The 27,692-nt window shown below is 46.2% G+C and overlaps 1 protein-coding gene across 1 annotated transcript in view; it reads left to right on the top strand.

Moving 5' to 3' along the window:
• The window catches only part of LOC149364035 (uncharacterized), a 120,488-nt gene that overhangs the window by 28,093 nt on the left and 64,703 nt on the right, over window positions 1-27,692 (top strand). Inside the window, exon 2 of the mRNA XM_089570017.1 lies at window positions 27,384-27,462. Coding sequence (XP_089426143.1) covers window positions 27,384-27,462 — 79 coding nt within the window. The remainder of the gene's footprint in view (window positions 1-27,383; window positions 27,463-27,692) is intronic.

Raw genomic sequence — 27,692 nt, 5'->3', positions numbered from 1 at the left:
AAAAGCAGAAGAAAAAACAACCACATGCCGCCGGTGGGATCCGAACCCACGACCTCCGAATTACGCGTCCGGTGCTCTACCTCTGAGCTACGGCGACGGCTGTCAAATCTTCTGCTTTCGGGGGTATTTATGTTTACAAGTAACCTAACCTTGAGAGTGTTCATCAGCGCCACCCACGTTCATAAGCGGCGGACGTAGAACGTCCTGAGTTACCGCAGAGTGTGACGTAGAACGTCATCGAACGGAGAGGGTGGAAGCTGCGTGAGAACCCTCTTATGCCTCCTATGGCATCAAGGCTGCCAGAACCGAGGCCCTCGCTAAGCAATTAAGCAAACAAGGGAAGGGGAATGAGGGGCTCGTTATAAATATGACAGAAGCCAACAGCCACAGAAACCAAGAGGCACAGGGGATTTTTTTTTTTTATTTATTTTGTGGTGTTGATCAATTTAGAATATTACTGAATATGTTATCGCTTAAAGAAAATTGATTAGAAAAGCAGAAGAAAAAACAACCACATGCCGCCGGTGGGATCCGAACCCACGACCTCCGAATTACGCGTCCGGTGCTCTACCTCTGAGCTACGGCGACGGCTGTCAAATCTTCTGCTTTCGAGGGTATTTATGTTTACAAGTAACCTAACCTTGAGAGTGTTCATCAGCGCCACCCACGTTCATAAGCGGCGGACGTAGAACGTCCTGAGTTACCGCAGAGTGTGACGTAGAACGTCATCGAACGGAGAGGGTGGAAGCTGCGTGAGAACCCTCTTATGCCTCCTATGGCATCAAGGCTGCCAGAACCGAGGCCCTCGCTAAGCAATTAAGCAAACAAGGGAAGGGGAATGAGGGGCTCGTTATAAATATGACAGAAGCCAACAGCCACAGAAACCAAGGGGCACAGGGGATTTTTTTTTTTATTTATTTTGTGGTGTTGATCAATTTAGAATATTACTGAATATGTTATCGCTTAAAGAAAATTGATTAGAAAAGCAGAAGAAAAAACAACCACATGCCGCCGGTGGGATCCGAACCCACGACCTCCGAATTACGCGTCCGGTGCTCTACCTCTGAGCTACGGCGACGGCTGTCAAATCTTCTGCTTTCGGGGGTATTTATGTTTACAAGTAACCTAACCTTGAGAGTGTTCATCAGCGCCACCCACGTTCATAAGCGGCGGACGTAGAACGTCCTGAGTTACCGCAGAGTGTGACGTAGAACGTCATCGAACGGAGAGGGTGGAAGCTGCGTGAGAACCCTCTTATGCCTCCTATGGCATCAAGGCTGCCAGAACCGAGGCCCTCGCTAAGCAATTAAGCAAACAAGGGAAGGGGAATGAGGGGCTCGTTATAAATATGACAGAAGCCAACAGCCACAGAAACCAAGGGGCACAGGGGATTTTTTTTTTTTATTTATTTTGTGGTGTTGATCAATTTAGAATATTACTGAATATGTTATCGCTTAAAGAAAATTGATTAGAAAAGCAGAAGAAAAAACAACCACATGCCGCCGGTGGGATCCGAACCCACGACCTCCGAATTACGCGTCCGGTGCTCTACCTCTGAGCTACGGCGACGGCTGTCAAATCTTCTGCTTTCGGGGGTATTTATGTTTACAAGTAACCTAACCTTGAGAGTGTTCATCAGCGCCACCCACGTTCATAAGCGGCGGACGTAGAACGTCCTGAGTTACCGCAGAGTGTGACGTAGAACGTCATCGAACGGAGAGGGTGGAAGCTGCGTGAGAACCCTCTTATGCCTCCTATGGCATCAAGGCTGCCAGAACCGAGGCCCTCGCTAAGCAATTAAGCAAACAAGGGAAGGGGAATGAGGGGCTCGTTATAAATATGACAGAAGCCAACAGCCACAGAAACCAAGGGGCACAGGGGATTTTTTTTTTTTTTTATTTATTTTGTGGTGTTGATCAATTTAGAATATTACTGAATATGTTATCGCTTAAAGAAAATTGATTAGAAAAGCAGAAGAAAAAACAACCACATGCCGCCGGTGGGATCCGAACCCACGACCTCCGAATTACGCGTCCGGTGCTCTACCTCTGAGCTACGGCGACGGCTGTCAAATCTTCTGCTTTCGGGGGTATTTATGTTTACAAGTAACCTAACCTTGAGAGTGTTCATCAGCGCCACCCACGTTCATAAGCGGCGGACGTAGAACGTCCTGAGTTACCGCAGAGTGTGACGTAGAACGTCATCGAACGGAGAGGGTGGAAGCTGCGTGAGAACCCTCTTATGCCTCCTATGGCATCAAGGCTGCCAGAACCGAGGCCCTCGCTAAGCAATTAAGCAAACAAGGGAAGGGGAATGAGGGGCTCGTTATAAATATGACAGAAGCCAACAGCCACAGAAACCAAGGGGCACAGGGGATTTTTTTTTTTTATTTATTTTGTGGTGTTGATCAATTTAGAATATTACTGAATATGTTATCGCTTAAAGAAAATTGATTAGAAAAGCAGAAGAAAAAACAACCACATGCCGCCGGTGGGATCCGAACCCACGACCTCCGAATTACGCGTCCGGTGCTCTACCTCTGAGCTACGGCGACGGCTGTCAAATCTTCTGCTTTCGGGGGTATTTATGTTTACAAGTAACCTAACCTTGAGAGTGTTCATCAGCGCCACCCACGTTCATAAGCGGCGGACGTAGAACGTCCTGAGTTACCGCAGAGTGTGACGTAGAACGTCATCGAACGGAGAGGGTGGAAGCTGCGTGAGAACCCTCTTATGCCTCCTATGGCATCAAGGCTGCCAGAACCGAGGCCCTCGCTAAGCAATTAAGCAAACAAGGGAAGGGGAATGAGGGGCTCGTTATAAATATGACAGAAGCCAACAGCCACAGAAACCAAGGGGCACAGGGGATTTTTTTTTTTTTTTTATTTATTTTGTGGTGTTGATCAATTTAGAATATTACTGAATATGTTATCGCTTAAAGAAAATTGATTAGAAAAGCAGAAGAAAAAACAACCACATGCCGCCGGTGGGATCCGAACCCACGACCTCCGAATTACGCGTCCGGTGCTCTACCTCTGAGCTACGGCGACGGCTGTCAAATCTTCTGCTTTCGGGGGTATTTATGTTTACAAGTAACCTAACCTTGAGAGTGTTCATCAGCGCCACCCACGTTCATAAGCGGCGGACGTAGAACGTCCTGAGTTACCGCAGAGTGTGACGTAGAACGTCATCGAACGGAGAGGGTGGAAGCTGCGTGAGAACCCTCTTATGCCTCCTATGGCATCAAGGCTGCCAGAACCGAGGCCCTCGCTAAGCAATTAAGCAAACAAGGGAAGGGGAATGAGGGGCTCGTTATAAATATGACAGAAGCCAACAGCCACAGAAACCAAGGGGCACAGGGGATTTTTTTTTTTTATTTATTTTGTGGTGTTGATCAATTTAGAATATTACTGAATATGTTATCGCTTAAAGAAAATTGATTAGAAAAGCAGAAGAAAAAACAACCACATGCCGCCGGTGGGATCCGAACCCACGACCTCCGAATTACGCGTCCGGTGCTCTACCTCTGAGCTACGGCGACGGCTGTCAAATCTTCTGCTTTCGGGGGTATTTATGTTTACAAGTAACCTAACCTTGAGAGTGTTCATCAGCGCCACCCACGTTCATAAGCGGCGGACGTAGAACGTCCTGAGTTACCGCAGAGTGTGACGTAGAACGTCATCGAACGGAGAGGGTGGAAGCTGCGTGAGAACCCTCTTATGCCTCCTATGGCATCAAGGCTGCCAGAACCGAGGCCCTCGCTAAGCAATTAAGCAAACAAGGGAAGGGGAATGAGGGGCTCGTTATAAATATGACAGAAGCCAACAGCCACAGAAACCAAGGGGCACAGGGGATTTTTTTTTTTTATTTATTTTGTGGTGTTGATCAATTTAGAATATTACTGAATATGTTATCGCTTAAAGAAAATTGATTAGAAAAGCAGAAGAAAAAACAACCACATGCCGCCGGTGGGATCCGAACCCACGACCTCCGAATTACGCGTCCGGTGCTCTACCTCTGAGCTACGGCGACGGCTGTCAAATCTTCTGCTTTCGGGGGTATTTATGTTTACAAGTAACCTAACCTTGAGAGTGTTCATCAGCGCCACCCACGTTCATAAGCGGCGGACGTAGAACGTCCTGAGTTACCTGAGTTACCGGAACGTCCTGAGTTTGGCTTCTGTCATATTTATAACGAGCCCCTCATTCCCCTTCCCTTGTTTGCTTAATTGCTTACCGAGGGCCTCGGTTCTGGCAGCCTTGATGCCATAGGAGGCATAAGAGGGTTCTCACGCAGCTTCCACCCTCTCCGTTCGATGACGTTCTACGTCACACTCTGCGGTAACTCAGGACGTTCTACGTCCGCCGCTTATGAACGTGGGTGGCGCTAATGAACACTCTCAAGGTTAGGTTACTTGTAAACATAAATACCCCCGAAAGCAGAAGATTTGACAGCCGTCGCCGTAGCTCAGAGGTAGAGCACCGGACGCGTAATTCGGAGGTCGTGGGTTCGGATCCCACCGGCGGCATGTGGTTGTTTTTTCTTCTGCTTTTCTAATCAATTTTCTTTAAGCGATAACATATTCAGTAATATTCTAAATTGATCAACACCACAAAATAAATAAAAAAAAAAAAAAAATCCCCTGTGCCCCTTGGTTTCTGTGGCTGTTGGCTTCTGTCATATTTATAACGAGCCCCTCATTCCCCTTCCCTTGTTTGCTTAATTGCTTAGCGAGGGGCCTCGGTTCTGGCAGCCTTGATGCCATAGGAGGCATAAGAGGGTTCTCACGCAGCTTCCACCCTCTCCGTTCGATGACGTTCTACGTCACACTCTGCGGTAACTCAGGACGTTCTACGTCCGCCGCTTATGAACGTGGGTGGCGCTGATGAACACTCTCAAGGTTAGGTTACTTGTAAACATAAATACCCCCGAAAGCAGAAGATTTGACAGCCGTCGCCGTAGCTCAGAGGTAGAGCACCGGACGCGTAATTCGGAGGTCGTGGGTTCGGATCCCACCGGCGGCATGTGGTTGTTTTTTCTTCTGCTTTTGTAATCAATTTTCTTTAAGCGATAACATATTCAGTAATATTCTAAATTGATCAACACCACAAAATAAATAAAAAAAAAAAATCCCCTGTGCCCCTTGGTTTCTGTGGCTGTTGGCTTCTGTCATATTTATAACGAGCCCCTCATTCCCCTTCCCTTGTTTGCTTAATTGCTTAGCGAGGGCCTCGGTTCTGGCAGCCTTGATGCCATAGGAGGCATAAGAGGGTTCTCACGCAGCTTCCACCCTCTCCGTTCGATGACGTTCTACGTCACACTCTGCGGTAACTCAGGACGTTCTACGTCCGCCGCTTATGAACGTGGGTGGCGCTGATGAACACTCTCAAGGTTAGGTTACTTGTAAACATAAATACCCCCGAAAGCAGAAGATTTGACAGCCGTCGCCGTAGCTCAGAGGTAGAGCACCGGACGCGTAATTCGGAGGTCGTGGGTTCGGATCCCACCGGCGGCATGTGGTTGTTTTTTCTTCTGCTTTTCTAATCAATTTTCTTTAAGCGATAACATATTCAGTAATATTCTAAATTGATCAACACCACAAAATAAATAAAAAAAAAAAATCCCCTGTGCCCCTTGGTTTCTGTGGCTGTTGGCTTCTGTCATATTTATAACGAGCCCCTCATTCCCCTTCCCTTGTTTGCTTAATTGCTTAGCGAGGGCCTCGGTTCTGGCAGCCTTGATGCCATAGGAGGCATAAGAGGGTTCTCACGCAGCTTCCACCCTCTCCGTTCGATGACGTTCTACGTCACACTCTGCGGTAACTCAGGACGTTCTACGTCCGCCGCTTATGAACGTGGGTGGCGCTGATGAACACTCTCAAGGTTAGGTTACTTGTAAACATAAATACCCCCGAAAGCAGAAGATTTGACAGCCGTCGCCGTAGCTCAGAGGTAGAGCACCGGACGCGTAATTCGGAGGTCGTGGGTTCGGATCCCACCGGCGGCATGTGGTTGTTTTTTCTTCTGCTTTTCTAATCAATTTTCTTTAAGCGATAACATATTCAGTAATATTCTAAATTGATCAACACCACAAAATAAATAAAAAAAAAAAAATCCCCTGTGCCCCTTGGTTTCTGTGGCTGTTGGCTTCTGTCATATTTATAACGAGCCCCTCATTCCCCTTCCCTTGTTTGCTTAATTGCTTAGCGAGGGCCTCGGTTCTGGCAGCCTTGATGCCATAGGAGGCATAAGAGGGTTCTCACGCAGCTTCCACCCTCTCCGTTCGATGACGTTCTACGTCACACTCTGCGGTAACTCAGGACGTTCTACGTCCGCCGCTTATGAACGTGGGTGGCGCTGATGAACACTCTCAAGGTTAGGTTACTTGTAAACATAAATACCCCCGAAAGCAGAAGATTTGACAGCCGTCGCCGTAGCTCAGAGGTAGAGCACCGGACGCGTAATTCGGAGGTCGTGGGTTCGGATCCCACCGGCGGCATGTGGTTGTTTTTTCTTCTGCTTTTCTAATCAATTTTCTTTAAGCGATAACATATTCAGTAATATTCTAAATTGATCAACACCACAAAATAAATAAATAAAAAAAAAAAATCCCCTGTGCCCCTTGGTTTCTGTGGCTGTTGGCTTCTGTCATATTTATAACGAGCCCCTCATTCCCCTTCCCTTGTTTGCTTAATTGCTTAGCGAGGGCCTCGGTTCTGGCAGCCTTGATGCCATAGGAGGCATAAGAGGGTTCTCACGCAGCTTCCACCCTCTCCGTTCGATGACGTTCTACGTCACACTCTGCGGTAACTCAGGACGTTCTACGTCCGCCGCTTATGAACGTGGGTGGCGCTGATGAACACTCTCAAGGTTAGGTTACTTGTAAACATAAATACCCCCGAAAGCAGAAGATTTGACAGCCGTCGCCGTAGCTCAGAGGTAGAGCACCGGACGCGTAATTCGGAGGTCGTGGGTTCGGATCCCACCGGCGGCATGTGGTTGTTTTTTCTTCTGCTTTTCTAATCAATTTTCTTTAAGCGATAACATATTCAGTAATATTCTAAATTGATCAACACCACAAAATAAATAAAAAAAAAAAAAAATCCCCTGTGCCCCTTGGTTTCTGTGGCTGTTGGCTTCTGTCATATTTATAACGAGCCCCTCATTCCCCTTCCCTTGTTTGCTTAATTGCTTAGCGAGGGCCTCGGTTCTGGCAGCCTTGATGCCATAGGAGGCATAAGAGGGTTCTCACGCAGCTTCCACCCTCTCCGTTCGATGACGTTCTACGTCACACTCTGCGGTAACTCAGGACGTTCTACGTCCGCCGCTTATGAACGTGGGTGGCGCTGATGAACACTCTCAAGGTTAGGTTACTTGTAAACATAAATACCCCCGAAAGCAGAAGATTTGACAGCCGTCGCCGTAGCTCAGAGGTAGAGCACCGGACGCGTAATTCGGAGGTCGTGGGTTCGGATCCCACCGGCGGCATGTGGTTGTTTTTTCTTCTGCTTTTCTAATCAATTTTCTTTAAGCGATAACATATTCAGTAATATTCTAAATTGATCAACACCACAAAATAAATAAAAAAAAAAATCCCCTGTGCCCCTTGGTTTCTGTGGCTGTTGGCTTCTGTCATATATATATATATATGTATATATATATATATTTATATATAGGTACAGTATCACAACAAACGCGACTGTTCTTTTAACGTTTATTTTGTCAACAGTTTCGGGAATACCATTCTTGAAACTGTTGGCAAAATAAACGTTAATAGAACAGTCGCGTTTGTCGTAATACTGTACCTAAACTAGTAAACTGGGCCATTGGAACCCCTACTGAATACAATATATATATATTCCTGTTATGTTTTTCAATTTTTGGCCACTTTATCTGTGTGTGTGTGTGTGTGTGTGTGTGTGTGTGTGTGTGTGTGTGTGTGTGTGTGTGTGTGTGTGTGTGTGTGTGTGTGTGTGTGTGTGTGTGTGTGCATGCGCGTGTGTACACACTCCCCGAAATTTTACATTTCGTAGATGGCATGCCAGTAACGGCTGTCGCCGTAAAACACCTCTTCTCCAGCGCAGAGCACACCCGAGGCTTCACGGCACTCTGGACTCGAGTGCCGCAGTGGCAGCATTGCTTCCGTTTCTACGCAGGTGTGAAGGGTGAAGTACATGCTTCTACGCGGCACTTGCCGTAGGTCTAGAAGTTCGAGGCCACCCACAAAGTTGGCTCCAGAGAACAAGAGAGACGCGAAGAAAGTGGGAGACACAGAGGAGCGGCGACGGTTCGAACACGAGTTCCGTTTAGCAATGCAGATCGCGTGTCGTGCCTGCCAGCGCCTCTGGCTCCACAGAGGCACAGTAGACGCTTCGCTTGGCGCTCGAAAAGTAACCGCGAGACGCTTTTCCCGTCTACTTTGCTGCTGCACTTCTCGCAGCCATTCCACTCCCGCCTCATGCCTCGAGGAAGAAGTGCCAGAGGCGATTGCTGTCGCTTTGCTTTTGCCCGCGAATACTTCAGGCGCCTCATACCCTCGTGGCTGCCACGCCATTCGCGGTGGCTCCAGGTTGTGGCTGCTGGGCGGGAATCAGTTATGTGCGGCACTTGGCGCAGCAGTGAGATTCACGGAGAAACAAGCCGGCGTTGCTTTAGTTCTCTTTTGTAGAGCTCGCTACCAATGCTGGCAGTGAACGCATAAGTACTTGCGGCCCAGAAGGGAAACCGTCGACGGGAGCTCTCGCCGAGTGTTGCGAGGCTGTGGTCGAATGGACACCAACGTAAGGTTACTTGGCGGTGCAACACAACGACATGTGACACTCCCTGACATCGGGAAATTTTCTCGATTATCCTAAGAGTCGATAGTTCATAAAACGTAAAAGCTACCCAAACGCAGGAATGATATGCACTGAAGAAAAAAAGAAACGATGAAAAGCAAAAAAATATATATATGCAACGCATGCGCTATGCTGCGTAATGCTCTAAACTCGGCGGAAGCTACGTGCCATATGTTGTGCGATGGATATTCGCGTTGTTTTGTTGTCCGAGGTACCGCTTCATATTTTACTACACAGTATACGCACTACCAGCTGGAGATAGCGCATAGCATCCGCTGTGTTTCGCGATTTACGTGGCATAGCTTTATTTGACCAGGCCTGTGTAAACACCGCTATATATACAACACTTGGTTAATGTCCTTAAACACTAATAAAACGTCATTGCTTTCTTTCCATCGGCGCCAAAACTATCAACCCTTCAAGTATGAAATAAGTGCATCTGAAATAGCATCTATTCAATCGTATAAATATCTCGGCATCACATTTTCTAACACACATAATTGGTCAGAACACATAACAAACATAACAAACGAAGCCAATCGCACTCTTGGCTACCTCCGTAGGAACTTGCGACTCGCTTCTGCTTCAATTAAAACATTAACGTACCTCACATTTGTCCGGCCGAAGTTGGAGTACGCATGCTCAGTCTGGGACCCTCATCAATCTAATCTTTCGAACACCCTCGAATAAGTTCAAAATCGCGCAGCTAGATTTATTTTGTCGGAGTACTCGTATCACACCAGCGTCACTGCACTTAAATCTGAGGCTAATCTTACTAATCTCGAGTCCAGACGTTGCATCTTTCGGCTCTGCCTCTTTCATAAATTTTATCACAGCCAACTTGATATTTCAGCTATCTTGCCAGCTCATCGCTTATCAAGCCTTACCAACCATCCCAAAGCAGTCTACCCTCCCCCAGCACAGACTACAGCTCATCTTCGCTCATTCTTCGTGCAAACTGCTCGAGACTGGAACAGCCTGCCAATCGACTCCGTGCACCACTCCGATCCACTGCACTTCAAGGCTGCCATCCAATCTCTCATTAGTGAAACATTCAGCCCATCCCTCATGTAATACCCCATTCCTGGTGCATTTGAGGTATTGATAACAAATAAATAACTATTACGCATTTACTGTGCTCTTCACACCTGCACCCTACTAGGAATGCGCAACGCGCATACACTGCGAGCTCCTTTTCCAGCACCCACAACCCTTTCCCTTACTTTACCTCAATCCATGCCGTGCCATTAAACCCAACCCACCGCCGAATTGGATATACGACCCTCTCCGCCGTGAGTTATTTCAGCGCTTTCCGTCGGACGCGGTGTTAGGTGGAGCGTGACCTCACTGACAGTCAAGTGATAGCTGCGTTAATAGCATGCTTTTCCGAGGGATGATAGAGATACAGACCCCTGGCAGAAAACTGGTGAAAGACAAAATTCGCAAAGCCCGTAAAGTATGCGCACTTTCCGCGCTTATCTTAGCAGTAGCTTGACCCTTGTACGTATAACAAGTGATTTGATATCATGACCTTGCTGAAGGATCAGTACGGGCAATTGGACGTTAGCATAACCAACCACAAAACTGTAGTCGTCGTTATTTAGCAGCCACTTTATGAGAGACCTGTTCTCTTTCAGGAGTGTTCCAAATGTGAATCTAATATTATGACGCTGCGAACAGTAGGCTTGATGGCGCTCAACAGTTATTTTCAGGAAAAATTGCGGAATGCACAAATTTCTGCAATAAAACTCTAGCTCCTCACGGCTAGCTGCGATGTCAAATTACTGAACTGCTGGAATTCTCACTTGAAGCACTCTCGTGCGCCCTACAATACGACCACGGCGAACCTCACCACCGACGAGCTTAATAGCGCGGGTCCCGTTTCCATGACAACAGGAAATTAAAGCGACATTTCGGTACGGATACCCGTTAGTTCTTGTATGAGCTAGCCAGCGATCTATAAAAGGGGTAAATTAATCATCCGACACGAACTGTCTAGGTTAACTCAGTTAGCCTTTCGCGAGAGGCGTGAGCTTTGCTTCTTTCTCCCTGCACGTCCTTCAAGAGCAGATAAAGATTTAAAGAGAGAGAAAAGGCGCGTCATTATACCAGAAACCAAAACTTAGGCCATGGAATGTATGCAGTACAAATAAGGTAGCTAAATTTTTGTCTTGCTGGTTGTCGGTAGCTTTCCGATTATTTTGTTTCCCTTTTGGCAGCCTAGTAATGAATGAAGGGGCGCTGAGGAAATCTATGGGGAAATGCTAAACACATTAAAATTTGCACATGAAAAGCCTTAAGTGCATTTTTTACTCTTGCAGCGATTTAAGATGCTTACCAGTGGGCGTGGCTGCCCTGCGCAGACATTGCGCATGAGTTAACTGAAAGAGACCACTCTCGGCTGAAAGAAGCATGCATTGTAGGGGACCAACTTGAGCGTGATTGGAAACATTTTTTCTATTGATACTATATTAAGTGGCATAGTTTGACAGCTCAAAGTAATATTTGGTCTTGGCTTGCGGCATAACTTGTCGATTTAAGGACTTATTATCAGGCTCTATTAATCAGCATCTGGAATAAGCTCTTAATGATCGAGCCAGTTAACTTTTTGTATTTAAAAGCAACGCTATAGAGGGCTTGAGCATGACAGAGGACACACACACAAGGTCCTGCGCGCTTTTGATCTATATGCGCCTTATTTCAATCCGAGTCCATTTTTGCATTAAGCTCGTGTGTATCTTGCATTAAAAGCCACGTATGCAGGAGTTCTGAACCTTTTATGCTCCATGTTCAGCTCGTGAACAACACTGTCTGGACCCGTAGCCTGCTACGGGTCCAGACAGTGTTGGACACATCTTTGTGTACTTTTGAATGTAATAAAGAATTTGAATTTGAAAAAAAAAAAAGTCAAGAAGAAAGAGTAGTAGACAAAGAAGGTAACTTCGCGAACCGCAAGGAAAACCTTTATATGCCCTACTGCATAAAGTAATGCCTTATTGCAGTTCACGCGCTAGGCCAATCCAGGCGTAGCACGGAATTGGCTGGCAGCTTCTGCGCACGCTTTTCAAAGAAAGAAAAGAGGGGTTCAAATTTGTCGTTTCCTTTCCTTGCAGCGACCCTACCTTGGAAGGTCATTGTACGCCTCGGTAGGGTACCAGACGCATGGCGGCCTCAGTACGATAGTCAGGTGCGCTAAGATTGGAGGTAGGGGGCTCAATGTCCCAGCTGCCGATGACAAGGATACCAAGGTTGATATGACGAAACGGGGGCCGCGAACTCTCGACGCCTTCTTTTGAACGGAGGAGCGGATAAAGGTGTCGGTTCAGGGTGCCGCGACAAAGAGTACCAGGGCACGGTGACCAAGTCGCGTCCACGGGAAATTTGCGCAACCCCTCGGGTCTGCTCCTCCTCTTAACATATTGTGCAACAGCCTTGGGTATGAGTGCAAGAATCGCGAAGGCGTCTGCGCTGTTCTCCCGTTGGACGGTGTGGGTGACCGGAATACACCATCTCTCACGCCATGGAATGCGAAGGAAATTGCCGATGGCAGAGTGTATTTCCCCGAGATTCTGGAGACGAGACACCGTTGGGGGCTGAGCAGGAGGGTGTGGCTCAGTCATAATCGCATTTCTGACTCCAGTCGCCACGGCGCGGCAATCCGTGCTCGGTCGGAGCGGTCCATACAGGTGGCACTGGCACCTTGGCTCTTCTACGGCTCTTGGTATATATTTACCTGTAGGTTTATTTCTTAGCTCCTCTCGGACGTTTTTATCGGCGGAACCCTGCGGTAGCTATACATGCGCAGGATTTTCGTGATTCATTTCTTTGTAGCTTCTGCCTCTCAGAGGGACCCTAGAGTGAGTACTGTATGTCTCTGGAGTGGATATATAGGCTGCACTAAGGGTTGGGATATTAGAAGGGGATGGTATTATTGCACAATTCATTTCTTGATTTCTCTTTATCGCAAAAAGTTGGGGCTGGTGGAAAATTTCCCATTTCAGGAAGGGGGATCCATCGCCCCTTCCCTCTTACATTCGCATCTAACAGGTGCACCTGTGCCCAGGAAAAGCGCACATGCCGAACAAGAGTACACTGGCCTTTATGGCTTGGTTTGTCCTTTATGGGCTTTACGTCCCAAAGCGACTCACGCGGTGAGGCACGCCGTAGCAGAGGGTTCCGCATAATTTCGACCATCTGGGGTTCTTTAAAGTACACTGACATCGCAGAGTACTCGGGGCTGTAACATTCCGAAATGCGACCTCCGCGGCCGAGGTCGAACCCGCGTCTTTCGGGTGGCTGTGGAGCACTCTAGCCACGTCGCCACCGTGGCGGCTAGACTGACTTTTGACCCTCTCCAACGACTCACGTGATCCATTATGATCTCATGAGTCTACAGCACGGAATCCTTGAGAGTACCACTACTACCGCTCGTTGCTGTTCCTAGGTGATGGGGGGATAGAAGATCTGAAATCCGCCGAATGACTGATATGCCAGTCAGGTGAATTCCTAAACCGACAAATGGCTGTGCAGTTCAAGAGGCTTTGATCTCTTGGCATGAGAGGCATAGAGAGGGAAGGCGTGGTCTTTTGGACAACAAATAAGCAGTGCGGGATAAGAATGGTATTTTCTATACACTATACATTCTATGCGCGCCAAGGGATGAACCCGAAAATGTTGAAAACAATGGCGCCAAGTAACACGAGCATCGTGTGTGTGCGCGTGTGTGTGTGTGCGTGTGTGTGTGTGCGTGCGTGCGTGTGTGTGTGCGTGGGGGGGGGGAGATTTATTGAACCTGCTTGATGTTTTCTGGGGAAAGTTTTGACGCGCCAACTTTAGAGCTGACGTTCAGAGGAAATGCCGTGCGCGTTGACACATGAATTCAGGATTGGTGGGCAGTGGTCGTGCCGTAAACCAGTCAGACAATGAGAGCTAGGTACGACGTAAGGCAAAGAGAGTCGACGGGTGGTCGGGTACAACCAGCGCAGCAGTAGAGCGCGTGGAAAGTTTTGACTCCTTTGTGGCTGCCTCGTCGAGTGATGTGAGAGAAAGCATGACGTGGCTTTGGAGCGGGGAATGAGCGCTTCTTAAAAAGAAACAGGCCCCAAGAAGGATCCTTGCGTACCATAATGGGGCTTGTGGAGTTGCGAAGGACGGCTTAGTCGGCGCTAGCCGGTTCGGAATCACAAGGATTGGACTGGAGTTTACAATTTTTTTTTCAAGGTCAGTAGCATCCAGCGCGACTATACCAGCTCGTTTTAAAAGCATCTCACGGAAATGCGAGCTGACTACTGCAGCCTTACGTAACCTGAGCACAGTGTCTCCGCATAAAAACTGCTGCTCCGGAAAGCCGGGAAAAACGCGTGTTACATTTTATCTTTTTGTGGCAATTTCTCTCCTCCTCCGGCGCTTGTTACCTTTGTAAGACACGATTCTAGAATTGATGGTCTTGGTTATAGATACTAAATAACTCCGGAGTCACTGGAACACAAAAAACAAGGCGGAAACGGGATTTCTCTTTCCTCGAGTTTGTCGAAAACGTACAGGGAGGCTAAGGGAAAAGAACGGATGAAGAAGGAAAGAAAAAAAAAGACAAAGAAAGGAAGCCTGCAAGATAGAATTGAGAGAAGGACATAAAGAAAGAAATGAAGGAAAAAGTTGAGAAAAGAAGTAAGATGTAGTGAAAAGAAGAAAGGAAGAAGAAAGGAAGAAATAAAGAAAGAAAGAAAGAAAGAAAGAAGGAAAGAAAGAAAGGAAGGAAGAAGGAAGGAAAAAGAAAGAAGGAAAGATATAAGAAAGAAAAGAAGAAAGAAAGGAAGAAAGAGAGAAAGAAAGAAAGAGGGAAAGAAAGAAAGAAAGAGGGAAAGAAAGAAACAAAGAAAGAAAGAAAGAAAGAGAGAAAGAAAGAAAGAAAGAAAGAAAGAAAGGAAGAAAGCAAGAAAGAAAGAAAGAAAGAAAGAAAGGAAGAAAGAAAGAAAGAAAGAAGGAAGGAAGGAAAGGAAGAAAGAAAGAAAGAAAGAAAGAAAGGAAAACGGTAGATGGAGAGAAAGAAAGAATGAAGAAATGGAAAATGAAGGAAAGACACGAAAAAAGAAAGAACAAGAGGGGGGAGGAAGAAGAAAGGGAGGGAGGAAGGGAGGAAAAAGCAAACACCGACGTTCGTGGTCACTCCCGTCGGTCATCGATCACGAAGAAGCTGCGCATTTCTGCCGCGGGGAGCTCTCTTGTTTTCCCGCGTTGACGCAATTAGTAGTGTGCGCCGGTTCTTTGAGTGCACGCAGCGCGCGAGGCGCCTGGAGGCGAGCTTGCTGTCAACACTAACACACGGAGCACTCCATATTGTGCCGAAGCAGGTTTATTAGCTTGCCGAGGGCGAGCGATCCATGCTCCTGCATGCAAAGCCGATGGGAACGACTTACGTCATATGACTCCAAGAGGCATGATTTATAGCTTAATTTAAAAGCCCTTGTGCAGCTCGGGTATTTATTTTGGAATTTATGTAACGTTTACACGGAAAGTGAAGAAATTCGATAAGGTTAAATAGAACTTAGTATGCCACCGTCCCATACTCTCTATGGACCTGGCAAGACTCGGTGTTTCGGTAGATATGAACTCCTTTTGAGAACTCTTCTTGACATGAACTCCTTTTTATTGTACACCGACAATGGCGACCACATTTTAATAAACGCAAGACTGAAAAAATAATGACGGCTGATTTAGCGTAGTTAGTTCAAATGCAAACTAGGCGTTCTAGCACTTAGGTTTTCACTTCGGTTTCGGTTCGATGCCCGGTTTTCAGGGTCAACAAGACTTCAGACAAACTTCGGTGAAACCGGACTTAAGATCCGTCTTAAGGGTATTGCGTCATAGCACTAATAGATTAATGCCCATTTATGTTGAACTGACCACTCTTATTTACATTCGTAATTCGCTGGGAGTACTGATACCACACCTGGCGTAGTCGTGCAGCAGTTAAGGGATGCGCCACCGCCCTGCGGTGGCACGTGCTCCCACCCGTGGTACTTGAGAGACCCGAGTGGCTCATCCAGAGGAACCACTCGCGACCAGTCATTAACCGAACTGCCATCTGCCACGGTGGACAGGTTGTGATTACGTCACAAGATCACATGACCTAGGTGTCCCACCTGCCACCAAGGGATGTCACCTAGGGAGAGGCTTCGGACAATAAGACATTTACGAAATTTGAGAGTGGCGGTAAGAGTGCAAGCGCACTAACACACCCGTGAATAGACACTTTGTTGTATTAGGAATATCTCCTTGTAAACGGAGTAAATACCGAACTCACCACAACCAATCCATATATAGCGGAAGCAAAGGCTTGTGACATTAAAATATATTCTTCTTTTTCCTTACGAACAAAAGAGCGATGTGTAAAATAATTCTGCACTAGCACGATAACATTGTGTACAAAGTCATGGAAAGGTAGAGGGTACTGTTGTTGTCAGTAAGCAAGCTTTGCTTGTATTTTTGAGGACTGTCGGTAGTACAGATGTAGGGAATGATTAAGCAGAACGTCTTCATTTGTGCAAAGGGCGACCGAGGCCGAATGTTCATTCATAGAAAAGTGGCCTTCTTGTGCAACACTGTTGCATACGAATGGCAGATCAGAAGTATTAATTTTCACCGGAACAGCGCGCACTAAGACACGGACAAGAAGGGAGTCCGTGTCTTAGTGCGCGCTGTTCCGGTGAAAATGAGTTACCAACTTGCCCAAGCATCTGTTTTAAGGAAGTATTAAGATTTGATCCAAAAATCGCCCAACGATAATCAATCAATCAATCAATCAATCAATCAATCAATCAATCAATCAATCAATCAATCAATCAATCAATCAATCAATCAATCAATCAATCAATCAATCAATCAATCAATCAGCCAGCCAGTAAGCCGGTCGGTCGGTCGGTCGGTCGGTAAAGAAAAAAAGAGCAATGCTGCTATGCAGGGTGACACGAGTCTGGCGCAACTCAAGATCTTCCCGTGGTTTCCTGACGCCCTCAGAAGAACTGATAATGTCAAGGCATAAAATTCATTACTTCTCACACCTACAGTTCTATTGAATTATATAGAGTCAGTCAGGCTTTAGCATTACTTCGGAACCATCTCGTGGTCTTCACGGGTGGTTGACAAACCACGAACCACGGGTCGGTGCTCTCTTTCCAACGGCTAAGTCACATCTGAACACTTTTTAACACATTTCAACTGTAGCGCTGACCTACCTTTCAAAATTACGCAAAACAGCGACACATAGAACGACAGAAGATTGGAGCAATTCATCTAAAGTCAAATAATTTGCCTTTTCCTGGGCCACCAACTTGTTTCACCAAAAACAGCTGTGCCTGAGCGTATACCTTAAACTTTTTGTAAAATAAAGAGCTTTCGGAACAGAGCTATGAAGTTGAACTGCCTTAAATGAACCAGTGTTTAACTTGTTGCTTACACTTAACCTCAGAGTTTTTTTTTTCTTGTTGAGGATGAACTACCTGAGACCCTGACTGGTTTTCACTGGTGTACGTTTCTCGATTTCCAAGAGTTTGATCGTTGCAGTAAATGGTGTTGCTTTTATTCCGTGTCTATGTGTCTTTCCAAAACATTTAGTCGAGTGAACTCACGTGGTTGCTCCTGTTTTCTTAGCTCTCCTGAAGGTCCAAAAGGCCCTCATACAACAGATCCTCACGGGAGCTCATCCAGAAGAGCCCTAGAATAAGGACCCCACCCATAGGCTCAAGCAACTCCATTTTGATTAATAAAATGTTTTCCTCCTCCTCCTCATCTTCTCGGCTCAGACGAGATAATCTCGTTGATTCCTGCACCGTATCTGGGTTAGACATGAAAGGAGTCTTTATTGTATGTGCCGTCGATGCATCTCACAACGCCCGTGATGATGCCGCGATCAAGGAATCGTTCCTTCATGGACATGGTTGGCCGCAGTAACAGCAAGATCGAGCCACCACTTCTGCACAGAGCATCGAAGAAGTCCCTTATACTGCGACTCTCAATGGTGTGATGGTGTCCAAAGAGCGGTCTGAACTGACGCTTTCCTGTAAGCTCCTGATACCATAAAATCGGACGGCACAGAAGACTTACTCTTCGACTGTGAACGACTGCGTCCTATCATGTAGTCTCCGCAGACATAGGTCGTCGCCCAGCTCGTTGCGCAACCATCGCAGCGACGTTTTCGGCCGATGAAGATGACTCTAGATATTTTCGATGGTAATATAATTAAATGACTCCAATCAATCATATTTACGTTGCCCACCGCTCGAAGCAATAGCCCGAGCTGATGCTGCTGCTACCACCGCCGCTATGAAAGTCCGTGGTTGAATTGGGGTGCTTTCAGCATTCACGGGTGTGTCCCGAGTTCACCTGTCTATCAAAACTATAGGTCACACCCCAGGCGTGGCTTGTAACTACTATGAGCGTACACGCTCCGGTTGCGCCACGCCCAACGTGCTTGCTTTGCCGGCTACAGCCAGTCGTTGCTGACAAGCATCAACAATCTTGACCGCCGAAATATAACAGGTGCAACGGACGTAATAGCTCACGAATCTGACCGTCACTGTAGAAAAAACGTAACTTGCACTGCCGCTGGTTTTTATCTCTCGACTGCGTTGGCATAAGAACACAATAAGTTGCCTTGTTATCACGTAGCACACAGGAAAGAGCTCTCGGCACGCAACTGCAGCTGCTTGCCCAACGGTAGCCACAGAGGACGACGATGACGAAGCAGTGGTATGGAGAACGCGTGGTGCTCCAGCAGCATTATTACCTATCGGTTGCCGCCTGTGTCTTGGCCAATCCCCCGCAGTGGGTACGCGCCATTATCTAGAGGACAACAACAACAACAACAACAACAACAATTATATCACAGAGCTCTGTCAACTGACGTGGTCGTGCTGTCGTAGAAGCAAAAGAGTCGGCGAAAGAGTGTAGCACCCCTGCGCTGTTCGGCTTGGACCGCGGATAGACAGATAACGCTTGAAATAGGAGCAAAGCCCTTGAAGTGCCCCAAAAGGCGTGGTAGACGGCTTCCAGTGAGTGCTTATATATATAGCGGGTAAGTAATGGTATTGCGATTTGCAATATTGCGTCGATGACGTTAAGCGGCCCTAGAGTTTTGCATTGCATGGTCGGGTTTGTTTGGAACGTGGACGCAAATCGCGTGGAGTGGGCTCGCGTTGACATATACGCGGTTTTATCTTGACATTTTTTTTTTGTCGGTTTCTTTTGTGTGTTCCGCGCTATATTCTTTTACTGACTGCTGTCGCGAAAACTCTGGGAAAACTCAGGCGAGCGTAGAACTCGGGGCATCCTACATGTTAACTAAGTTCTAAGATATTTTGTTTTGTTTGCCTAAACTAGTGAAAAGGTATGTTTCTAACGATGTTCTTAAAAAAGAAGGAAGGCTTCCTAATCTAAGGCCTGTCCATTGATATGCAGAATTGTCATATAGTGTATGAAGGCAAGCTCTTTTCATAGCGATGAAGTTCGCCGTTGAAGCATCGAGTTCTTTTTTACATTTTCTCGAGGTGATGGGTATATTTGAGGCACTCCAGGATAAGGCGATCTATCTTGTGTCCACTTGAACTCACATGGATCCATTTTGCGAAGAGCTCAGCGGCACCCCTTTGAATGTATCTGAACTTTTAGGCCTGTTATCAAATTATGACTGATTTGATGGATATAGCTTTTTACTTTTCTCTGGCGACACAGATCGAACGCTGAACTATTCGTATGTGGGACGTGGGATAATCGATTCTCTGTGCCGTCCAGTGCCCCGGTTTTTCGATTGGTGCAAAGTTTTTCTGGCCTGGAGCTCGTCTTTTCAGTGTTCATATCGCTGATATATTTGTGAAACGAGTTCTTCGGCTCGACCTTGCGCAGTCATACACGTTACCTATGACACTCTTTCACAAAGCTGGCCTTGCACGAATCAAGTGAAATCACCGTCGTCGGCATCAGTGGGATCATAACTTAGCTCCAGGGAAGTTGCGGGTATGAGGCTCAGATAGTACTACTTTTCGCGGTAAGAGAGTGGCTGCGGTTCACAACCGCCTATCCGAATCATGGCTTCTGGTGTATGGCGCAAGCATGGTGGTGAGCTGCCCTACACACATTGAAATTATATAAAAATAAAGTAATATGTCGTAACCTGAGCCTTTTCCTCGTTTGTATGACTTATTTACCAATGCTAGTAAAGCACATGAAGGAGGTCTGTAGATGGAAACCTTCGCGCACGCCTTTGAGCCATCCGTCTGTCCAACGACCATTGCGCTGAAGCCTGCAGTGCGGTGTTTATTTGTTTACGCGCTTTACTGAGCCTCGGTATCTTGCCCTAGAGGTGATCCACCTATTCTATTAGTGAAACCATGCAGCGCAGACAGAGTTGGAAGTGAACTGCAGCTGTGCTAAGCGTCTGAATTTACATATCCGTTGTAGCACATATCGACGGCTGATGACGATTTACAGGTGGCTGGAGCCTCGGTTTGTAGTTCCCTGTCATCGACCAGCAGAGATACTCCGGCCACAGTTTTCGCGTAAAAACACCTTGGCGAATTAACTGATACCTAAAGCCAGCAGCAGTGTTTGCAGAGCTACACATTTCGGGTGGAACACGGTAACACACCAGTATGAAGAGAATAAACGTCGCCGCTCGACAGGGATTTATTATTGGCTGCTCACTTTTTTTTTTTTAAAGCGCCGCCATTTCCCGGCCTCGTTTCATTTTCTCAGCTCTCCTGAACCCAAGTTTGCCCGGTCCCCCTACCATGGTTTTCCCCTGACGTCCTTGAAACGGAAAATGTGTCTAGAAAGACTCCGGTCAGCCATCTGCCTCTTTCTTTTTTCTTTATTCTTTTTCCCCATTTGTATTTTTCACGCGTTAGCATTAGAACACCTTTATCGCAAACAACGTAGACATGTGAAGCCTAGGCTAGCAGGAGGCAGAGTGAGGACAGGAAATTACCCTCTCCACTTCCAAGGGGGATCATTCAGGAAGAATGGGAGAGAGACGAGCAAGAGAGGGGGGAGGCGATCGGTGGTGAAACGGAAACCACTGTTTCCAATAAGAGTCAAATGAGGGGGGGGGGGGGGGGGGGCAGGAAAGCAGAGAGTATTGCGGTTCACACTGCGATTGCTGGATTGGAGCAGGACAGTGGAGCGGTGGTAGGACGTGTCACACCAAGATCGATGGACGGGGTCACGCCATTCGCTCGTATATGATTTTAACCCGCCAGCGGCGGCGGCTGCTCCGTCCGGGGAGAACACTGATGATAATTAAAAGCGGCTTCGCTAAAAGCCCGGTGTCATTTTTGTCCCCTTACTGAGAGACAAATTTTGAGTCGAGGTGAACGAGAACTTAACAACGCCGCTTCACCTAGTTAGTCTTTCCTGACCTGAACTGGAACTAGTGCAGCGAATTCGACTGGCCCCTCTAGTATCGATCAACGAACGCAAGCAGAACGCGGAAAAACATTAGCAAGAGATTACGCCCACCCCTCCCGTGTCTTTGCCTATACTTTGTGGGCCAAAAGAGAAACGATGGTTTGCTGACACAGAAAACGTTTGAGCACTCGTCCATGACAACAATCCAGCTAACAAAAACAACCATTTCGCAAAAGCTCGAATGACCAGCAGCAAGAATTGTGCTTCTGAAACAGGCTGAAGGTACTCGACAGTAGCTTGCGGATGGTTGTCGCTAATCTTTGTTCGGATTTCTCATTTCGCACTGACACAGCACGGTTTCCCCTGCATTCATCAGCGGAATTGAACTCTTTTTCGGGGAACTGTAATGCCTGTTCTCCTACAAAGCCCTGTCCATAGACCAAGGTAGAATAAGAACGCTGAATGAGGGAGGTTAGATCTTGTCCTTGGCCGTGAGTGGTCACTTGCGTAATCCTATTGTTTCGTGTCGGCATAAACCTTAGCCGTAGCCCCTACCAGATATAGGGTGATCTTCTCAGAAAACTACATTTTGAATGATACCAGGAAATGTTGCCAGCAGTGTACTCTCATCACCTGATGCCAGCGGCGTCGGTAAAGAGTAGAAAATTGCACGCACACACACATACCCACCGCGCTCGTATCACTGTTACGATGAATTCTAGTGGACGAACTTAAGCAAATTTTTGCACTTGCCGATCTGGATCGGGTCCACAAGTGGTACCCGTCATTTTGAAATAGCTTCCTCTACAGAAGAGCAAAGCCTTTTGCCGGAATTTCAAAGGTGTGTTGCAGTTACTTCGGCGATTGCCCACGCTAGGTCTGCCCATTTAGAGCAGTTTAAGTCACCGGCGAATAATCCTGGCCGTTTTTAGATATTTCTGGTGAGATGTCATCCCATCTTATAGCTGTTCTTCTCGGCCCGGTCCATTAGCATAGAGGTTTTCGTCGTTTACACAGCGACAGCAGCAATGTTCAATAAAATGCGCGGTACCTACGGTATCCCAATTTTTTTTTTAACTACTTGACAAGCCACCTGGAATCACCGGATTCAGCGAATACATGCGGATGAATGGAATTTATCCCCGGCGTTGAGTCTTGGGTAGTTAACAAATTATAGCGCACCTCACAAGTTAGTCGTAGGACAGCACGGCTCTATGTAATTATAAAATTCGAATAGAGACAGAAACAAGAGGGCGGGAGGTGATGTTGGGCGAAAATCACCGAACCAGTTACGCTGAAATCTGCCTTCGGGCTCTCTGCAAGAGCATGTCTGCGCTTTCCCAGTTGATACACGACTGAATACTCTGTTGCGAATTCGACACCCAGCCATTCATTGTCTTCCAATCCTGCTTGGTGATATCATGAAGCCTGTTTTACCCACTGACTCTTCTAAGCAATTCAAGCTACGCAGTTTTCTTTCTTCATTATCACGTGGTCTTCTATTTATGATATACTCCAATAGTCTTGTATTTGTTGTTTAGTCCGTCACTTACATTTTTAACCGTATATCATTAGAGTTAACGTTCTCGAGAAAAGCCGGCGTCCGTCTGTGTAACGAAAAACCACCTGTCTCACCTGCTACAGTACGCAGTGACAACCTTCCTAGCGGGTTGTGGGCTACGTGTCCACCATAGAATGAAATTAATTCGAATAAATTAAATGCAGTTACCACCTACCCACCAAGGCACTGCGTATCAGCTCATTGGATGAAGGATACTCAGCTTCCAAAAGTACTTTCAATGCTAAAATGACCATACGGGAGCTCGGGTTGACCAACCTGGTTCTTACGAGTTCCACCGGTGGCTCTGTTTCAAACACTCACCTGCCGTCACATTGGCGTACCAGACTCTCTGCGATCTATGAATCTATGAAAGGGAACACTTGCGCTGTGAATCATTACTGGTATCGCGTTGCACTCATAAGGGTGGTCGTATCGTCGTCCAAGTTTTTCGCATTTTAGACGTGTATAGTTTCTTTGCATTCTCATATTTGTGTATTTGTTTGGATATTATCTTGATGTTACTGTCTGCTAATATTGTGGCTGTGTTCCTTAGTCGTTATTTAACTTACTTTTTCTGTTCACTTTGAATATGGTGCCATGTGTTCCCATATTTGAAAATTTCCGTGTTGCTTCGACTACATCTTCACGGCTTTTGTATTTTATATTTGGATGAAGTGCTGCAGTTCTTTCGGCTCGGGAGCTTGTCAGGCTCCTGTGAGCTCTTCTTCTCTCACGGTTGTTACTTACTGACGGTTTGAACAAACTTGAACTTTAACTTGAGCTACGAATTGCCTGTCGAAGTTACCTACTATAGTTTCATTCATTTTACTTATGTCGACGCACGACTGTGTGCCACTCCAGCGACGAGCTCTAAAAGCGTTGTCGGGAAATTTCGATCTCGTCTTCCGCTTCCTTCAGAAGCGTTTGGCGTTAAAACCTACGTGACTGAAGATTGGAGCGTCTTTCATAGCGTTAAAAAGAGAATAAAAGATGGAATCTCAATTTCATTGTTTGATTAGCACACTGTGTGCACTCTGCGGGCTTCGGTCGGGGGCTGCGTTCCAGCCGACGGTTGCGCGAAATTTTCCCGCGGGCTCAACGCGAAATTGGAATCGGCTCAAAAACAATTACCTCAAAACCGGAACTATGAAGAATGGTGGCAAACGGTAGCGAGTGCTTTCGTTTTTTTTTTCCCCCTTATTTCTTGGAGGTTTTTGTACGGATTTCGTTCGCAACGGAAGACTACGCGCTGTGATTGAAAGTGCAGTGGTAATAAAAGTGAAGAAAGTCCCTGAGGGAGCTTTACTCTCCTTAGCGAACTTTGAACGGCATTTCCTTGCCGAGGCTTTGCTGATGCCGTGATTTCTATTTAATAAGCAGCAGTACGGTCCATGTATGGTGATTTTGGAAGACGGAAAATTGGAAATAAGCACTGTTCTGAATAAACACCACCATCACAGATTTCAGTACCAGGACAGTATTACCATTGTTAATCTGCACTTGTTTGGTTTGCAGCGGTTGAATCTTTTAACAAAATATGGAATGAAATGTTCTGTTTTATATTAAATACAATGCAAGGATGCGTACTTTAATACTTACGGGTAGACGCTCGACGAAAAGCAGGAAATGTTATTATCTGAACACCTGGCCCGCCTGTTGTATCTTCAGTACCAGTGCTACCCGCGCCAGTGAAGGTGCTATATAAAACTGCAATAATTTATTTATTTGTTAATCCCTCAAATCCATTTGAGTGCGGGTTTAACATAAAATATGGTCGCTTTAAGTGAATCGGGTTTTGCTCCATGCGGGTCTTGAAGGGAAACGGCGTGGGAATTGTTTTGTTCACTATACTCGCAGTCGCATAGCGCATTATTGTACTTTGTTTTGTGAGTACTCGACAATTCCTTCGAAGGTGCGTTTGAACAAGTTAATCGCCTCATAAAATTAACCGGCAAAGTTGCGCTTTGAAGGTACTCTGACATTTTTATAAGAACGAATTTCTATTCAATAGAAATGACGCACTCCGTAGAGTATAGCAGTGAACTGCGAGGATCGTTATAATAATCTATTTAATGTACCGTTCGATCCTGAAAGTTTGTTCTTATTTTAGTCGTAATGGAGAATCTCACATCTATTCTTTTTGAAGGAAGCATGAAAAATCTATTGTTATGCTCGTTAAGACAAGCATTTACTAACCAAGCTGAACACGAAGAATGCCGGCGCGCGGTAAGCAGAAAAACAATATTAGTTTGAGGCCCTACGGCTTTCGTAACTCCTGGTAACAAAAAATAAAAGATGTCAAATGCACGAAAGGAAGAAGAGCTTTCCGAGAAGAACAGAGTCTCAAGCTATACAGCGGCCTTCAGTGTATGTGTGGCATCTAAAGAATGTAGGGCTTGCGGCGAAGGAACAGCATGTTGAACTAGTAAATAAATTCTTGCCATGTCAGAGCGAATTTTTCTTTATACATTACTCTAGAATTTGCTTTTCTCCCCAGGTGCGTGATTTTTCATTTTTATGGTATGCATTGTCGAAAACAGGTTCCCGCTTTAGATTTCCATCACTCAATAATGTTCTAAACATTCTGATTGCCTTTACGTATATAAACACTAACATTGAGGATACTGTCAGTATGCAAAATATATAATGAAAACAAAGAAGTGAGCTTGAAGATGCTTTAGGAAGTAAGAGTTGTTATCCGGTGCAAGCATACGAAATGTCAATTGCGAATAATAGTTTGGAATGTTTGTCTAAATCTAAAAGCAGATGCGGCTTTTTCTTAAGTAGAGTAACCTTATTAACGGAAGAGGTACTATACAAGTAATAGTTTACTGTATGCTGGAATCATATTCTTAGCAGTTTAAAAACACAAACAGCGGGTGTCCCTTGTGTGTTGGTCGTAGTTGTAGTCTCTGTGTTTTTAAACCGCTAGGAAAACTATTCCAGCGACCAAATACCAACTATCCCAACTTAATGTTTTAACGAGGTTTACTGTAATCGCTGCCGTGAGTCCCTTCACGAATGTTTGCAAAAAATTCTCCCAATGATGGTCGTGATCGATACAGTGAACTCGTTGCAATCGAAGCTGTGCCTGCGTATGTGCACGGTCTCGAACAACCTAGCAGTTTAGCTCACATTCCCGCTTAATGAGCATTCAATGGTATAAGTATGAGTATTGCGAAATATGGGCACGGACAGTTTGGACGTAAAACGTACAAAGTATGTAGCAATCATTACCTGTACCCATTACCTTTCTAACCGTTTTAAACTATAATCCGAGTCGCCAAATGCTATGATAGTTGCAAGGCGGAGCCGGAGACATGGATGAGTAAAGGTAAAGTACAATTAAGCCGGAATTTTAACTGTCTTGCTGTTAGTTTAGACCCTGTACGATCACAGGCAGAGCGTCATTAAGCTTCGTTCCCTAAAAATTTGTGGACCCTTGCTGAAGAGCAAGAATGGTTTAGGTGGCGCTTTGGTCATGTGGTGAAAATGGTCCTATCAGTGGACGGACTTATAAAGGAAGCGAGGAGGAGCAGAAGCAAGCATTAGCCGCAACATCGGCAAAAAGGTTTGAGTTAGTCATGCGGGGCTAAATTACATGATTTTATTTTGGGTATCTCGCTGCAACAATAAGTTACAAAGTAGTGCGGCCCTGGTTTGGCGCTATTTAACAAGGACACTAGCCGTTTCAACAACATTGTGGCTGCAGTTACCATTGCACAGATATTCGAAGAATGCTTCACTAGATGTCGCAGCAAACTGTTTCCCAGACAAGTTCAATAAGAATACCAAAGACCCATCCTTCCTTAGCAAGCTGCAACACATTGTTTGAAATTCATTATGAATGACGCGCTCTGAATACACCTAGCAGCTGCCTCTCTCAACATCTGGTTTATTTTACTGTGGGTCGCGGGGAATGAGGAGTGCTAATTTTCTTTCTTATTCTGCTTATTCCTCTTGTCTATATGGGGTCACTTCATTTAACAGGTATTTCCATATCTTCCTATCCTCAGCTAGCATGTTTCCCCGGAGATATATCTCCACCAAATTTCAGCATCTAATAGTGACAATCTCATCGCACTGATGTGTTAGGAGACAGACGGGATGAAACAGCCATACCTGGATATAAGACAGGTTTAATTTGTTGGTTGGTTTGGTTTAAAGTCCCAAAGCGACTAAGGCTATGAGGGACGCCGTAGTGAAGGACTCCGGAAATTTGACCACCTGGGGTTCTTTAACGTACACTGACATCGCACAGTACATTGTCCTTTAGAATTTCGCCTCCATCGAAATTCGACCGCCGCGAGAAGCCCGTGTACTGTGCGATATCAGTGCACGTTAAAGAACCCCAGTTGGTCGAAATTTCCGGGGCCCTTCACTACGGCGAGCCTTAGTGCTTTGGGACGTTAAACCCTAATAAACAAAACCAACCAACCAATTGGAGATAACGGGGAGTGGCACTTGATCATCTATGGACTGGGCACATTTGATGATACTGGTCGTTATGATGTAATTTATGCAGAGTGTTCTTGAGGCATTTTCAAGATTTACATCGTTTTCCGTTTCTTTTTTTGTCATTTCGCAGTTGGTGGTCCTACAGGAGTTCTGCGAGTCGTCGCAGCGCTATTGTCCACCAGGGGAGAAGGGCACACCGGGACACCCCGGTCAGTACATATAAGTCTGTGTGCCTCGTTTCCCCTCGCGCAGGCGTGGACTAGGAAGGCGTGGTGCACCCGTGCTTACTCCGTAGGCGCCCTGGCGAAGAGCCCGACACTCTTTAGGAGTGCTTCTTCTCCGCTCCGCATTGCCTCTGCTTTCGAATGCACTGTTGAGGAGGTGTGACTGATGTAATTACTAGATAAACATGGACCTAGCTTCTCTCTAAACTATCGGA

This window comes from Amblyomma mixtum, chromosome 2, assembly GCF_055824585.1.
Source record: "Amblyomma mixtum isolate Tamu chromosome 2, ASM5582458v1, whole genome shotgun sequence".
NCBI classification, from domain to species: Eukaryota; Metazoa; Arthropoda; class Arachnida; order Ixodida; family Ixodidae; genus Amblyomma; species Amblyomma mixtum.
This window is presented reverse-complemented; position numbering and strand designations above follow the sequence as displayed.